Genomic DNA, 15,974 nt, shown 5'->3' with positions numbered 1-15,974 from the left:
TTACATTTACCACATCGTTAGCGCAATACGGCTTCTGAGCCCGCCAGAAATTGAATACAAAGGGGCAAAAGACCAAAATGAGCCAACAGGTGCGATCTTCACCGGAGCTCTATGAGCCTGCACGTGCTATTGATGAAACATCAGCGGCCGACGCGAAGTTGGAGAAAATAAATCTACCGCAGATGACGCCTCGAGCGCTAATTGTTGGTCTCGCAATTGGGTGAGCAAATATGATAGAATAAGTTTTCGATAGAAGGATGAGAGCTAATTGAGGACGTCTGATATAAGTTCAATTGTATTATTCTCGAATTTTCAGTTTGGATTGCAAACCGGATGGATTTCGATGATGAGTTTGCCATCTGCGTTGCTGGCGTATGCTGCGTTCAAGACATTTCATCAGCATTTGAAATACCCATTTACAGATGTTGAGAATGTAAGTATTTTTCTCTAAAGGAGTGGTATACAGGAGCTAACTTCATCACGCATAGGTATTTGTACAGAGGTAATTTACTATCAATATCGTCTCAAGATATTTTACTAATAGTAACGTTTAGTTTGGCAGTAGCAGTTGGCACAGGACCACTTGGGTTTGGTTTAGTTGGTATTATTCCTGCTCTTGAGAAATTTCTTACGCCAGAGGAAGGCGGTCCTGTATCGCTCTCAAGTTTGCAGATTATGATATGGAGTGCTGGTATTGCATTTTTTGGAGTGTTCTTTGCTATCCCTGTAAGTGTTCAAATTCTTTACTTTAAGTTTGATAAGCCTAATTATGAGAAAAATCCTAGTTGCGAAAACAAGTGATTGTTAAAGAAAAGTTGCGGTTTCCTTCAGGAAGTGCCACAGCGACTATGATCAGTGTGCTGCACGAAAAACCTAATCTGGCCCCGACACCAACGGAGCACGAATTGCCAACGACAAGCGCAGCCTCCTCGGCCGCAGCTTTGACTATTGAGTCGGAGCCATCAGATATTGTCAAACCCAGTCAGGAAGTTGATGCTTATAAGCGCAATATTCATAACCTTCTTGTCTCGTTCAATATCTCGGCAGGATACACAATCGCAGCCTACTTTGTTCCATTTCTACGAAGTCTACCAGTATTTGGCACCAGTCTTGCGAAAAATTGGCTGTGGACTTTCCAGCCTTCCCCAGCATACGTTGGCCAAGGTATAATTATGGGGCTTCCGACCGTCAGTTCTATGCTTCTTGGTGCATTTCTAGGTTGGGCTGTGCTAGCTCCATTATCTACAAAGATGGGATGGTCGCCTGGACCTATTGATGACTGGAAGACTGGAGGTCAGGGTTGGATTTTATGGATTTCACTGGCGATTATGGTTGTCGATAGCGTGATTTCGTTTGTGGTTGTCGTTGGTCAGAGTCTGTATCGCAGTGCGATGAGAACGAAAGAGTCGTACTCTAGAGTACCTGCTGCCGAGACAGAGAGCGATGCAGATGAGGCGCAGAACGAGGAAGAAGTAGAAGAGGAGGACGCAGATGCACCGGAAGAGTATCTTGTATCTCGAACAATGACGCTGGCTGGAATTGCTGGGTCAACTGTGCTATGCATAATCGCAATCAAAATTGTATTTCACAGTGTACCTCTATATGCTATTATTGCGGCTATCTTGATTGCATTTGCGCTTTCGATTCTTGGGGTGCGTGCACTTGGAGAGACAGATTTGAATCCTGTGTCTGGAATTGGAAAGATTTCGCAGCTTCTTTTCGCATTGATTGTGCCAAGAAGTAATCCTGCTGCTGTACTGATTAATTTGATTGCGGGTGGAGTGGCGGAGGCGGGTGCGCAGCAGGCAGGAGATTTGATGCAGGATCTCAAGACGGGACATATACTGGGTGCCTCGCCAAAAGCCCAATTTTATGCACAGATAATAGGAACCGCATACTCTGTGCTTCTGTCAACAGTTGTTTATAGACTATATAATTCAGTATACGAGATTCCTGGAGCTGTATTTCGGATCCCGACGGCTGTTGTCTGGATTGACTGTTCACGTCTTGTGACGGGTCAAGGTCTTCCTCCCCACGCACAGACTTTTGCCTTGATGTTTGGTTTACTATTCGGTATACTGTCTGTAGTACGCGCACTCTGTGCCAAGAGATCGTGGGCGGTCTGGATTCCATCTGGCGTTGCAGTTGGAGTAGGAATTTACAACTCACCGTCTTTTACTCTTGCGCGGTTTGTTGGTGGTCTGGCGAGTTGGTACTTAGCGAGACGGGGATCATATGTCAAGGCAGATCAGGTCGCGCTGGTGATTACTGCTAGCGGTCTGGTTTTGGGAGAAGGACTGTTTAGTGTGTTGACTATGTTGATGACAAGTTTGAATGTGCCGCATTTCTAGTCAGGGAAGCAATTTTGATGGTCAAGTAAATTATTTGCATGATGGGTTTGGGAATTTGGTATAATTGTTTTTGGAAAAGAATTAAAACAATGCATTTTTGAATGATACAGTATATTTGCGAGTTTATAGCAAAAATTGATAGACGTCATCGTTGTAATCTGGTCTTTGACCCTGGCGGAGAAAAACCCGTAAAAGTTGAGTAGAGTTGCTAGTAGACCAACTGTGCCTTCGCTACCATTTCAAAATATAAAATTCTACGAAACCACTATCACTTTGTCTGCATTGACCATAAGTTTAGGGACCGTATCTAATCTTCTCAGCTGACCTTTTGCTCACCGCCAGCTAGTTCGCATTTGGCAATTCCGCGACCAGGTCTGTTTCTGGTCGCGGCTTCCCCGCTCGTTGCCGCTCGTCCAGTGCCTTTTGACAGAACTCGGTCCATGTTAGATTGTATGGTTTTCTCCGGACTGCTCAACTAGTGCCATGATCTTTATGCGGGTCTGCTGATAATCGTGGTGCGGCCTGCTCGCGACAGACTTAGCTTTTCTCGCTTCTATCTCCGCAGCCCATACGCAACTCATAAACTCTGTCAATCCAAAATTAAGCCATCCTTATTCTGCCTCCCATTCTTCTGCTGCCATGTAGGCTGCCTCTGTCAAGCCCTGTCTGTAATACTCCTCTGTTATCTCTTTCTGTTCTGTGATCTTTGTTCGTCTGCGACTGCTCGAAAAACTGACTCTTCTGGCGTCATGTGTAGCGGCCTAAACTCCAACCACGCCTCCCCACATTTCATGAGTCTGGTACCCCATACCCCCGCAATATTCTGCTCCCGTGTCTGACTTTTCGGATGTCTATCCTGTCATAGCGCAAGGTATTACGTCTCGCCCTCACCCGTCTCAGTCTTGGCGACGGCGATAGCACCGTGAATGAGAAGGCACCTTTTTTCCCTTTTTATAAGTACTTCATATATTCACTGTTTCGTGTCGGAGCTCTTGCCGTTTGCCCAGTTCAGATATTCTTTCTGGCTTTCATTACTTGTCATGGCTCCTAAAGTATCTAGTGATACTGCCTTCGACGCTGAGAAGGTCGTCGCTTCAGCTGAGATCGATGATCTCAAGGCCTCCGATGAGCATATCGAAAACCCTCTTTTAATCCCAGATTACCGACCCGGAACAGCTGAAGAGCGCAAGCTCGTCTGGAAAATTGATCTCTTTTTACTACCTATTATTTTTGTCATGTACTTTTTGAGCTATATGGATAGAATTAATATCGGAAATGCCAAGGTCGCCGGATTGATGGAAGACTTGCATCTTAGCAGTGGGCAGTACTCTATCCTCCTTGTTGTCAATATTGTCTTTTATGTGTCTTGCGAGATCCCTACAAAGTGCGACTTTTTTTATTTTATTATCGTCTTGTCTCTGATCAAAAAACTAACAAAGTGATTGAAACAGTATGATTCTGTCTCGCACCCGTCCTTCGATCTTTTTACCCATCATTATGGTATGCTGGGGCACGGTCACCGCGACTATGAGCAGAGTCAAGACTTATGAGCAGCTTCTTGCATTGCGTGTACTAGTCGGCATCTTTGAAGCTGGTTTTGCTCCAGGCATTCTTCTCATGTTTTCCTCGTGGTATAAGCGTTCAGAGCAATCTATGCGTTTTGGTATCTACATTTCTGCTCCCGTTATTGCCGGTGCTTTTGGTGGTTTGCTTGCCGGTGCAATTATTTCTGGCGTCGACGGTGCTCATGGTATTGAAGGATGGCGCTGGCTTTTCTTGATTGAAGGCGTAATCACTGTCGGCATGGCTTTCGTGAGTGGTTTCATTCTCCTTGACTTTCCTGCCACGACCCGCTACTTGAACGAGCGGGAACGAGCTCTTGCGGTTACTCGCCTTCAGTATGACTCTATCGTAAATCACAATACTAGCGCATCTGAAATGACGCATGGTGAAGCTTTCAAGTTCGCTATTCTTAATTGGCGCGTGTGGCTACTGACCCTTGGCTACTTGATCATTACCGGAACGTCGAGCATGTCGTACTTCTACCCAACCCTTGTGCAGTCCCTCGGTTACACAGGCACAAAGGTGCAATACATGACTGTACCTATCTACGCCGTTGCATTTTTTTTCAATTTGGCTACGTCTTTCCTCGGTGATCGTATCTTTCGACCTTATCGTGGTTATCTCAACATGTTTTGGCTCATCATCCTTACCATCTGCTCCATCGTTGTCACAGTATGTTACAACACTAAAGTTCGCTACGCTTTTCTTGTTTTTATGACTTCTGCAGTCTGGTCTTCTACAGCCGCAACTCTGGCTTATGGCTCGTCAACCTATTCTTACATGGATCGTGAAGCCCGCGCCGTGGCCCTCGCCATTCAGAACGGTGTTGGCACGTCAGCTACTATCTACGGTGCCTTCCTCTTTCCTTCAAAGGATTCGCCAAAATATACCACGGGCTTCAGTGTTATTTCTGCATTGTCCTTTTTGGGAATTTTTGTCTTTTTAGCGTTACAGATTTTGTTGCCTAGGTATCCTGGAAAACCGTTCAAGAAGGAGGAAGCTCCTGCGGCTGATAATGCGGATGCTCAGACTATCTGAGAGAGCTGTTATATTTTTTTCATACTTTAGATACTACATTTTAAATATAAATGACTACGAGCTGCCGAGTTCCTTTGACAGATACTCAAATTTGTAGTACATATCTACCATGCTTTTTCGCCTCCAGAGCGTATTGGTAGTTTTACCTTTTAAATGCAGAAGAAAAACAGAAAGGCACAGACCGCTTAGCGCAAAGCAGGGCAAAATAATAGAAGACGTCTATGACAGAAGAAAGAGAAAAACTATACGTATGCAGACAATTAGAATCTTTAGACAGGATGAATAGCGCTCTGGGGAATGATATAAATGATAACGATCATGAAACGGACTTTCATGCTGCCATGATGAAGCAGTTGGGAATTATCGATATTGGAGATTATCAGAATTCGAAATCGCACCGGATCCAATTTTTATTATTAATAAAACCAATTGACCCTTCTTTTCCGTGATCAGATTGTAGTCGTAAAGAATAAAAGTAAAATTTCGCTAATTTAAGACTTTGTAGTATACAGCGGAGTCAGCTAATACCTCGAATCTGTCAGTTTCCTATGTTTCGCTATCAGGCTGCCAAAATTCAAGATTTGCTTGTAGGGGCATAGTGCCTACGATTGCTAAGGAGGCCTGGTCTCCACGACTAGAGAATCATAGACTGACTGTTTATCGCGGAAGATCTCAGACGCCATCATGGCCGAGGCTTGAATACAGATTTAATGAACACAAAGCTACATTTGATAAATACACATCGTGCTTTAGCTCTTGTGGTATACAATATAAAAAGACTTTGATCAGTAGTACTTCAAACAACTATGGAATTGCTACTAAAATCATAAATCACGATTCTTTATACAAAAAGGGCAACTGACTGTAACACCTAACCCTTATATACAACAATGTCATCCTCAAAAGTAAGGTGGCGGTCACGTGGCATTACTTGCGGCCAATCAGCTCCTAGTCAAATCCGAGCTCGAAGTTGCTTCTGCTCTAGAGATATAGATCAGACAAAACTAAACCAGCCCCGCGGAGCCTTTCCTTTTACTTCTCTGTTCTGATATATTGGGAATTAAAACCATTTCCGGAATATATACAACTAGATAATTATGCGGTCAAGTCTAATTTTACGAAACAAAATCAAAGATCCCTGGGAGCGTCGGTACGGTTTCTTACTATCACGAGTTGAGTTTATATGCTTAAACAGAATACTTATATTCTTGATATTATAGGGAAGCTTGGAGGTATACCGGACAGTTTTCAAGATTCAACCGATTAAAAGGAATGTTTCCTGGTTTAGGCCTCGGAACCGGATTGTTTGTAGCGTATTGTGCGTACGAGCAGTTCATCGGATTTGGAGATAGTCATCACTAGATTTTCGCTATATAATTGTTCCTATTTTTCGGTTAAGGGGTGCTACGATGAACATTTTAGAAAGGGTTTAATGTTGAAGACAAATGAGGTCAAAAATTGCTATTACTCCCATGACATGCAGCGAATTTAGTTATATTCAACCTACTGCTTGGAAAGTCCTAAGCATCGATCAGGTTTTTAAGTCATTATTTCAGTCATCAATTCAATTATATATTCTCACTGATCATTGTGTCTTGAGGCGCTAATTCGATCTCATACCACTCCTCACTAATCTATCTCTACCATCTCACATACATCTGAAATCATGAAAAAAAAAATATGCAATTCAACCCGAATGACCTTCACACCGAAACTTTGTACCCAACTAACTTCATAAATATTGATGTAACAGTAACACTGCAAGTCATTCTGCAATAGAAAACTAATCACTGATGCTCAGTCTGATCTCTTGTCTGAGCCCTGTGCAAGGGCGCGGTCCTAGAATCAATCGCGAGCGACTCAGCAGGTGTTGCACGCGCCCTTAAACTCGTCACCACATTGCCAGAAGCCGACCTCAGAATCCTCTTTCTCTCTCTCGTTTGCCAATTTAGCATGCGCTCCCTAACATAGGAGTCAACTATCAAGCCCATACCCGTACCTGGTACATACGATCGCGATGTCGTTCCAGGACTAGAAGCAAATCTAGATAGTGGAGGCGGCTGAGTGCGCAACAAGGGGGTATTCTCATCTCCAATGGCAGTAGTTGTAACACCGGCTGGGCGCATGGCAACTGGTGCGGCAAGATGTGGTCCGGGAGATGCGGCATTATCATCGCCTTCAACAAGATCATCGACTCTTGTTCTTCGATTAACAACAACATTAGCATCGTTAATTTCTTGAGCGTCGTCGTCATCATCATAAAAACTAGTCGGTGTTCTGGCTCCTGCACTACGTTCAAGATTGACGGATGCCACAGTCGAGAACAGCTCTTCCTGCGACTGCTCCTCGTCCAAGTTTCTAGTGTCGTCCTGCAATGATGGCCGATTGGAAGTAATAAGCCACACTCCCACAAATGTTAATGCGCAGCCGAAAAAAAACTTTGCCAATTGCCAGCTCGTGGCACCTTCAAAATCTTGATACAAAATCGCTGAACCTATAATCACGCTCAATGTGAAGAACACAAAATGTGTCGGTATAACTTGCGTAGAGTCATAATGCTGTAGAGCTCGACTTAAATACTTCACCTGCATTACAGCAGTGAAAGACAAAACAGCAATCAACCCATAAGTTATTGGAAAAGTAAATACTCTATACAGCGTATATGTGAGCAAGCTTGACAAAGCTTTCGTACTTAATGCAGTGTAGCCACCGAAAAGTGCCACTAAAGCAATATCGATCCAAATCCATCGCTCACCATAGCGCCCACTTGCCATGGCTAAAACGACGATAGAAAAGAAAGTGACAGCAACGTAGACTTTGAACGATAGTCTCGAAATAGCTTGCAGTATTCGCCGCGGATCAAGGTAATCTTCTTCAGGGTTTGATGCAAAAACTACAATCACTGCACCCAAAATGGCTATCAACACGCCAACGAAATCGCGAAGTCGAAATCTCTCGTGGAAAAAGATTGGTGCTACGACGCAATTGGAAATCAGAGCTACAACCCCCAGAGGAGAGACAGTAGATGCAGGAGCAAAGCCATATGCAAGGAAATTTCCAGCTTCTCCAGTCCTATGCAAAAAATTAGTTTGATTGTGCTCCTCAAAACCAATGGCATTATAACATACATCATGAGAGCAATACCAAGCCACCAATACCCGCTCTTCATGTACTTTGGAATTTTGTCTCCAATCTCATGACTACCCACTGTTGAATCCGCCGAAGAGGCCGGAGTTCGCAGTCCTCTCCGTCCGGACGCTCGCTGCCCTCTTGAACCAAGCCGTTCTGTCCCAGCCTCATTGATGTCCATCAATCGTACATCGTCCTTGCTCATTGCTGAAGCACCTTCAAATCCCGTCCGCGAACCACTGTCTTTTGTAGACAGCGTGTCAATGGCACCATACAATTGAGTATCTACATTGGTCTGATCTCGCCTTGTGACTGTCTGTTCCAGATTCCTCACAACTTCATGAGGAACTTCATCGTCATGCTCAGTCTCAACATCTGCATCATATCCGTCTCCGTTTCCATGGGCCAATAACTCCCCGTCCGCTTCTTTCTCGGTCTCACGTTTTAACTTCAAATGCGCATACCGTTGGAGGTTTAATGCTATACTGATGATTATATTACCACAGATGGCAGTCACAATACCAATTATCGACGACGAATGTTCAACTGGACTGTCGTCCATCGGGTGGGTAGATATAATATCCAACGTAAGTAGTTGCAAGCTTTTAGATAGCGGAAATCAGCAAACAAAATTAGTTGAGATGTACAATCGCAATCCTAAACAAGTCAGAAAATGGTTATACGAATATCCACAATATTTTTGTAAACTCACATATACGCCACTCTACTAATCGCTTGCAGATATGACCTATACAAACAAGCAGTCCTATTAGACTAGACTACCGCAGTTCTACCTACCAATGAAAATTTAATAGGCAGCCTCGTCGTATTTTATCAACGTACTAGGTCCTTTTTATGACGTCTAGTGGTCTAGTGTTCTTTGCGCCCCGCAAAGTCCTCAATACTTCACGTTCAAGAGATTTAGACTCCTGTCAGAGCACGTGCTTATTTGAGAACTCCCACTTTCATTTTTAGGGAAGACCTTACGAGTACGATACTTGAAAATAAAATATTACATAAAAATCAAATTTTTTAATTCGAAAATAAACGGCAAAATTACATTTCTCTACCCATCATTCACTATATCTTGGAATCCTAATAGAAAAACAACTGGTAAACTATGCTTCCCATATCTAAGACTTTGTAAAGACTCCTATGCTATATAGAGATAAAATGCTTACGCAGCCTCGGCCGCGAGCTTCTCACCCTTGGCAATGACATCCTCAATACCGCCAACCATGTAGAAAGCGGCCTCCGGGAGGTGGTCGTGCTTGCCCTCAAGGACCTCCTTGAAAGCCTTGACGGTCTCCTTCAGAGGAACGAGGGCACCCTCAATACCAGTGAAGACGTGAGCGACGGTGAAGGGCTGCGACAAGAAACGCTGGATCTTACGGGCGCGCTCGACAATAAGCTTATCAGCCTCAGACAACTCATCCATACCAAGAATGGCAATGATATCTTGCAGCGACTTGTAAGCCTGGAGGGTCTGCTGGACCTGGGTTGCAACATCGTAGTGCTCCTGGCCAACAACTGCAGCATCAAGAAGACGCGACTTGGAGTCAAGGGGATCGACGGCAGGGTAGATACCAAGCTCAGAAATACCACGGGACAACACAGTGGTGGCGTCCAAATGGGCGAAGGTAGTGGCAGGGGCAGGATCAGTCAAATCGTCAGCAGGGACATAGACGGCCTGGACGGAAGTAACCGAACCCTTGCGGGTGGTGGTAATACGCTCCTGAAGGAGACCCATATCGGTGGCCAAAGTGGGCTGGTAACCGACAGCGGAGGGAATACGTCCAAGAAGAGCGGACACCTCGGAACCGGCCTGGGTGAAACGGAAAATGTTGTCAATGAAGAGCAACACATCCTGTCCCTCCTCGTCACGGAAGTACTCAGCGACGGTGAGACCAGTAAGAGCGACACGGGCACGGGCACCAGGGGGCTCGTTCATCTGTCCGAAAACGAGAGCGACCTTGGAGTCACCTTCAAGGTTGATGACACCAGTCTCAATCATCTCACGGTACAAATCGTTACCCTCACGGGTTCTCTCACCGACACCGGTGAAGACGGAGAAACCACCATGGGCCTTCGCGATGTTGTTAATGAGCTCCTGAATGAAGACGGTCTTGCCGACACCTGCACCGCCGAAAAGACCAATCTTTCCACCACGAGCGTAGGGGGCGAGCAAGTCGACGACCTTAATACCGGTCTCAAGAACCTCAGCAGCAGTCGACTGGTCAATGAACTCTGGGGGATCAGCGTGAATGGGGTTGTACTTGGAGGCTTCAATAGGTCCACGCTCATCAATTGGCTCACCAATGACCTATTTGCAATGTTAGCATAACGAATTATTGAGCAGCTCTTCCAATCAGTTGCTTACGTTGATGATTCTGCCAAGAGTTCCACGGCCGACAGGGATAGTAATGGGGGCACCGGTGTCCACAACACCCTGTCCACGGACAAGACCCTCAGTACCATCCATAGCAATGGTACGGACAGTGTTCTCACCGAGATGCTGTGCGACCTCAAGAATAAGACGGTCGCCAGTAACACCCTGGACCTCAAGAGCATTGAGAATAGCGGGAAGGTTGTCCTGCTCAAACTGAACATCCTATAAAACAAACGAAGAATTAATATCAAAATGAAATTTGCCCATTTAATTAATTGCTCTGAGGATGAGTGCGAAGACACATACAACAACGGCACCAATGACGGATCTAAACAGCCAGTTAGTATCGAAAAAGTTAAACTAAGTTCATGTCCAAATTTCTCCCGAGGGTTCACGTTTTTCAGTTCTGGAATCAAGCTAACTCCATTTCAATACACAAGATAAATACAAAAATCTTGATTGAATTTATGAGAAAGAGGTAATTGAGAAGACAAAATAACAATTGATTGGAGGTGACGCAAAAACGTGCAAGGAAAAGGCGACGCATCGCCGGGAATCGGGATCGGAAGGTATTTTTCATCCGCAATCAAAAGCGATTCAAAATCATATAATGGTCCAGACCCCAATATATTTCGTATCTTCTTATAATATTACACATTTCTTTCCACCTTCAAGAACTAAAAAGATTTGATGCCCTCGGAAAATTGAACTGAAAAAGATAGAATCAGGAGAAGCATACCGGATGGAACCAGCGGGGGCGGCGGTAGCCAGACCACGCGAAGCGAAAACAGGCTTCATCTGGTTGAAGAAACGGTTGTTCGCGCGGGCCGAACGGAAGGCCGCGCGCGAAAGACGAGGAACAAGGCGAGGGACAGGCATTGTTGGTGGTGAAGAAGGGACGGAGAAGGAGAAGAGAGCGAGGAAGAGCGTGAGGAAGAGAAGGAAGACACAGGAGCAGCGCCGTCTACGCACTTGTGCCGCCGCGGCCAATCAGCTTCCGGTCCTGTTCCGTAGCCTCAGCAAATCACAGACGCTCTTTACGTTACCCGGCCTTTCCGAGGCGGCCCGTATTAATGTTTACAGCAGTAGACGCTTCTAGCCACCTACAAGATACATACATACATATATACATATATATATATATACTCTAAGAGCTTCAACAGCTGCACTAATTTCATTGGATTGTGACTTGTATATCACCGCTCATAAATGTTATTTGCTGAATTAAGAGCGCTTGCATTTTATTAATTAGTTTTCTATTCGTCATACTGGAATCACCTATCATTATAATAAAAAAAGCATTAAGCCGAAAAACGACAAACGTAAATATGGTTGCTTCTTTGATGGACTCTTAATCAAATGTTCCATACTAGCACGAATATTCGACTCCAGTCATTACTTTTTTGTAAATTTTCAGAAGAGTTTCTGAGTAAAAATTGCGCTAGATATCATTTCTATATCTTTCATGCACCTGTCGGAGACTCGGCACCATAAGTTCAAAAAAATTAGCAGTCCTCCCAGAAAACTGCATTATTTAAACTCATTTGCTTGATTATATTAGAATTTTATGAAATATTCTGGATGCTTCACCGTCAAACGATCGGCCATACCCATATACCAACTTACTGTAGAAATTTTAGATTTACCTGCAACGTTGGGAGTTTTGTACACGCTTCATATTTGAAAACAATATCTACAAGATTCACTCAATAGTCATATTCATATATTGAACATGTTTCATAGAAGTAACGTTAAAACGGACAAAAAAAATACTCAAGTATTAATGGAACTCTCCGACCTGCAATCCGAATCCCTCCGCAGGAATCTCTAAAAGCGACGCAGTTCTGGCGTAGTCCACACCGGCGCTTACAACGCTGTTTCCCCACCAGTTCAAAGACGTTTGTGTATACTGCAGGGCCAAGAAAATGACGACACCTGAAAATGCTACTCCGGCTGTCAATCCAGATGATAAAATATAATTATATTTTGTCCACCAAGCAGTATGATACCGTCTGATGTAAAACATGAACGTGGTCGCAGCGTAAAAACCGCCGATATAGTAAGTATAGTTGTAAGTTGATCCCCAGAAGGTCGAACCACCCCAGATCAATGGCGGGAAAATATACTTCACTTTTTGGGGCCATTTCAATTTTATGATTGCAAATGGAATTGCAGTCAGAGGACCGATATAAAAGCAATGCTTCAATGCCGGATAGAGAGTCGAAAGTACACGCTCAGGGTTAATAACACCAAACATAATTGCATCGGAGTACACGGTACGAGGAAACGCGCAGATAAACTTATCAGGTTGAGTCGGAGAGCAGAAGTTGCTAACCGTGCTGAACAGTGCTTCAACAGCTCCAAGAGTAGCGAATGTCTGAATAAGAGTCGCAACCAACTGAGCTCTAAAGACTGCGCGCTGCGGAAGTTTGGCATAATGAGCAATCTTCTGATCGCCAATAAATGTTTCACTCTGCTCGTCAATATTGTAACCCCACATACGCACCATCATATTTGTAACTGCGTTGCCCGGATCCATGTAGCCAGCAAGAATTACGGAGAAAGCGCCAAATCCCATTGCATAGCCTGTCATTGAGTAGATGATAACAGTTGGAATATACATGCCGATATTAAAGAAAAAAATGGCGAGCACTGTCCAAACAGGTACTGTAGTAGGCCACGCCGCAATTGTGATGATTCCAATAGCGCCGGCAATGATGAACGTTGCCAGATACCACCAGTCAGGAACTTCTGGATATGCTCTCATCATTCGAGAATGGGGATCGTCAAAATCATCAAATGCTTTTGCAAAAGGGTGACGGAGTGCATTGTAAAAGAGTTTTCCAGTATGAATAATCAGCTTATACTCCGAAATGCAAATATAAGTGAATGCGCAGGTATATAAAGCCCAGAGAGCTCCTGTACCAACCAAATGACCAGCTGTCATGTAAGGAACCGAATAATCAACGTACTTAGCGGAATCAAAATGTCCAGAGCTATCAAGAATCCTTGACAAATTGTATGTCGCACCAGTGTTATCATAGATACTGTTTGCGTTAGGAGGCAGATAAGCAGTAAACTTAGTGTTTGTCCAATACAGTCCCATCAACGCAAATCCTCCAAGCATGACACCTGCAAACTTGTTTATAAATGCAAAATAAGGCAGAACCAAAGGCGTACTATAGTTGATGACTGACCAGTCAAAGGTGGAGATTGGATTGATTCCCATTCCAAGGAAAGAGCCTGTAACCAAAGCAGTTTTCACACTATGAGGAGCAATCCATGTTATCCAGTTGAAGGTCGATAGAGCCTTGAATAAATAGGTAGGAATAAAGAAATAGATAAACGAAAGAGTAAAAGTAAGAAAAAAAAGCTTCTGGCGACTGATTGTCCAGCCATTTATAGATGTCTTGGTTTCTTTAAGTAGCAAAGCTCTATTTAGGGCTAGAACAGGCAAGACTGTAGGAAACACAGCCTTGACAGGATAAATTGCTAGCTTGCGAGCCAGACCTGCGAGTCCGTAGCCGAAAAACAGAGACGATGCATTTGTTAGAAACACAAAACCGAAATTGACCCAGCTAAGATGGAAAAACTTCTCAGAACGCATAGCTACCGTAAAAGACATGAAGTTTGACATCTGTGAAGCAGCGGACACCATAATTGTTGATAGCATTTGCTCTTTATGAGTCCATGGACCAGGGTTGATAGTGTAACGGACTCCACGGAAGGTGAATCCCCAGTCGGGTAACAGCTGAACAAGTTTTCCACAGGGAAACAGAAACAGTTGGAGCACAGTTGCTGCAAGGTTGAGACGTGGCTGGCGCTCGTAAAAGAACTCATTCACAAATGAGCCAATGGCAACCCATATGGCACCAAGCACGTATGCTCGAAATGTTTCGACTGGAATGGTAGGATCATCAAACGGATCGGTGACTGCACGAACTTCGGGGTAAGGAGAATGGAACTTGATTACCACAGCTTCGAGTTTACAGTCAAGCTCAAAATCATCCTCATTTGAGCCGTACGACTCGCGCCCTTGCAGCATCTTCTCGATACGGACAAGTACCTCAGAAGGGAAGTTGACATCGTCGTAGTGCACCTCATACGCTTTAGTAAGAACATGAATGGCTTCATCCAAGGTCATTTCTATGAGGCGGTCATAGATGAAGTGAGAGGCTGCATCGGCAAGAGGATCCTCGTCAACGGTGTCGCCCACCTTGTTCATGAACTTGATACGATCAATAATTCGAGATCGTTCAGCTGCGTCAACAATCTCACCGGTCTCGTGGACCTCGATCTTCGCAAGACTTTTCTTCTCATCTACCATACGCTTCTCGTCATAGTCATAGTCGCATTCAGCCATGCTTTAATGTTCAAAATTAACAACTATGTATAAGTCCGTGTCAAATAATATGATGGCGTACCTTTTCCCTGTGCACAATCGAAAATGTTACTATATCCCAAGGTGGAGAAGGAACTGATATATAAGCGAGACAAATGTGGCGATATCTCGCCATTTATAGGATATCGACAAGAGAGTGACATATACAGCGGGCAATGCTGGGCGAGTCAGATACCAATCGTAGTCAGAGAGGTACCTGCCAATCCACTTTGATTAGACGGCATATACTTTATATGGGTATAAGGTGCCCTACTGTAATCTGAAACAGTCCGCTATAAGTATCTACAAATTACAACGAGACTGATTAGATTAGAATTTTGAAAACCTCTTAACAAATCTTGGCCGAATTGTATAAAAGTTTCATCAAAATTATGAAATTTTCTTCTTGAAGTGGGATGCTGTCATAGGTCACAACGCTGAGGTTCCACCTTATGTAGTTTCGTTATCACATGCGATGGCACAATCTAGGCAAGCCTTTGACAGGCGCTCTTCAGAAAATTTATATAGTATTAGAAACAATTGTCTACCAAAAATGTCATTTATATATACTATTGCTCAGTATCCAGCAAGTTAATCAATGATGCGGTACTGAGCGCAAAAACTCCGATCCGCTCGGGCTTGATGGGAGCTTGTCGAGATTCTTGAAGATAAGACTATGCACGCCGCAGTTGTCCTTGGTTGTACCGATAACACCCTCAGCAATCGCTTGGTAGTAACTTGCTACACGGTTCATATACTAGTGCCCATAAACTCGCCATAATTGATTCTGATAACGAGTCTTATTCACCACATCTAAGAAAATGTTTGGCTCAAATAAAAGTTAAGCGCACCGCACAGGCAGAGTCCCTGGGGCTCGAGTACCGCCGCCGCTCCTCACAGACCACGTCCTATCACTGCCGAAGCTCGGCCCCACTCTCTCGACCAAAATGCGCAACTTCGCTCGGCCTTGCGCAGTCCAGTTAGCTATCGAGAAGTTAGATGTATTATATAACTGTATTGTTTTAGCTATCTTGTTTCAGTATCAGAAATCTATCCGAGATCCTCCCCTGTAATAAGTGTTATCGGCTCAATCGAGCCAATCGCACAAGCTTATCGCAGATGA

General features: G+C 44.2%; 6 protein-coding genes across 6 annotated transcripts; 3 read left to right on the top strand and 3 right to left on the bottom strand.

The window, feature by feature from the left end:
* The first annotated feature begins 6 nt into the window (after positions 1-6).
* V2V93DRAFT_363613 (OPT oligopeptide transporter protein-domain-containing protein) lies at positions 7-2,508 on the top strand. The gene is made up of 5 exons (XM_066908645.1): positions 7-220; positions 289-433; positions 489-502; positions 555-726; positions 786-2,508. Exons 1-5 carry the CDS (start codon positions 78-80, stop codon positions 2,349-2,351), a joined length of 2,040 nt encoding a protein of 679 aa, XP_066767668.1. The 5' UTR covers positions 7-77; the 3' UTR covers positions 2,352-2,508.
* An 883-nt stretch (positions 2,509-3,391) lies between these two features.
* On the top strand, positions 3,392-4,952 carry V2V93DRAFT_320274 (major facilitator superfamily domain-containing protein; the record flags this gene model as incomplete). The annotated part of the gene is made up of 2 exons (XM_066907310.1): positions 3,392-3,735; positions 3,803-4,952. 2 exons carry the CDS (start codon positions 3,392-3,394, stop codon positions 4,950-4,952), a joined length of 1,494 nt encoding a protein of 497 aa, XP_066767667.1.
* Positions 4,953-5,935: 983 nt separating this feature from the next.
* On the top strand, positions 5,936-6,727 carry V2V93DRAFT_363608 (NADH dehydrogenase 1 beta subcomplex subunit 3). The gene is made up of 2 exons (XM_066908644.1): positions 5,936-6,102; positions 6,173-6,727. Exons 1-2 carry the CDS (start codon positions 6,050-6,052, stop codon positions 6,312-6,314), a joined length of 195 nt encoding a protein of 64 aa, XP_066767666.1. The 5' UTR covers positions 5,936-6,049; the 3' UTR covers positions 6,315-6,727.
* On the bottom strand, positions 6,483-8,965 carry V2V93DRAFT_403044 (magnesium transporter NIPA-domain-containing protein). Its single transcript, XM_066912614.1, has 3 exons — positions 8,794-8,965; positions 8,081-8,738; positions 6,483-8,024 (listed from the first exon to the last, which is right to left on the bottom strand). The coding sequence occupies exons 2-3, from the start codon at positions 8,641-8,643 to the stop codon at positions 6,740-6,742; spliced, it is 1,848 nt and encodes a 615-aa protein (XP_066767665.1). The 5' UTR covers positions 8,644-8,738; positions 8,794-8,965; the 3' UTR covers positions 6,483-6,739.
* A 121-nt stretch (positions 8,966-9,086) lies between these two features.
* V2V93DRAFT_363605 (P-loop containing nucleoside triphosphate hydrolase protein) lies at positions 9,087-11,416 on the bottom strand. The gene is made up of 4 exons (XM_066908643.1): positions 11,210-11,416; positions 10,777-10,798; positions 10,462-10,692; positions 9,087-10,404 (listed from the first exon to the last, which is right to left on the bottom strand). Exons 1-4 carry the CDS (start codon positions 11,347-11,349, stop codon positions 9,259-9,261), a joined length of 1,539 nt encoding a protein of 512 aa, XP_066767664.1. The 5' UTR covers positions 11,350-11,416; the 3' UTR covers positions 9,087-9,258.
* Positions 11,417-11,932: 516 nt separating this feature from the next.
* Positions 11,933-15,264, bottom strand: V2V93DRAFT_363601 (OPT oligopeptide transporter protein-domain-containing protein). Its single transcript, XM_066908642.1, has 3 exons — positions 14,895-15,264; positions 12,097-14,834; positions 11,933-12,017 (listed from the first exon to the last, which is right to left on the bottom strand). The coding sequence occupies exon 2, from the start codon at positions 14,831-14,833 to the stop codon at positions 12,251-12,253; it is 2,583 nt and encodes an 860-aa protein (XP_066767663.1). The 5' UTR covers position 14,834; positions 14,895-15,264; the 3' UTR covers positions 11,933-12,017; positions 12,097-12,250.
* Between the last annotated feature and the right edge of the window lie 710 nt (positions 15,265-15,974).

The sequence above is a fragment of the Kockiozyma suomiensis genome, assembly GCF_038497685.1.
Source record: "Kockiozyma suomiensis strain NRRL Y-17356 unplaced genomic scaffold V2V93scaffold_2, whole genome shotgun sequence".
Taxonomy (NCBI): Eukaryota; Fungi; Ascomycota; class Lipomycetes; order Lipomycetales; family Lipomycetaceae; genus Kockiozyma; species Kockiozyma suomiensis.
Note: the sequence above shows the minus strand (reverse complement) of the source record. Positions and strands in the feature narration are given on the sequence as shown.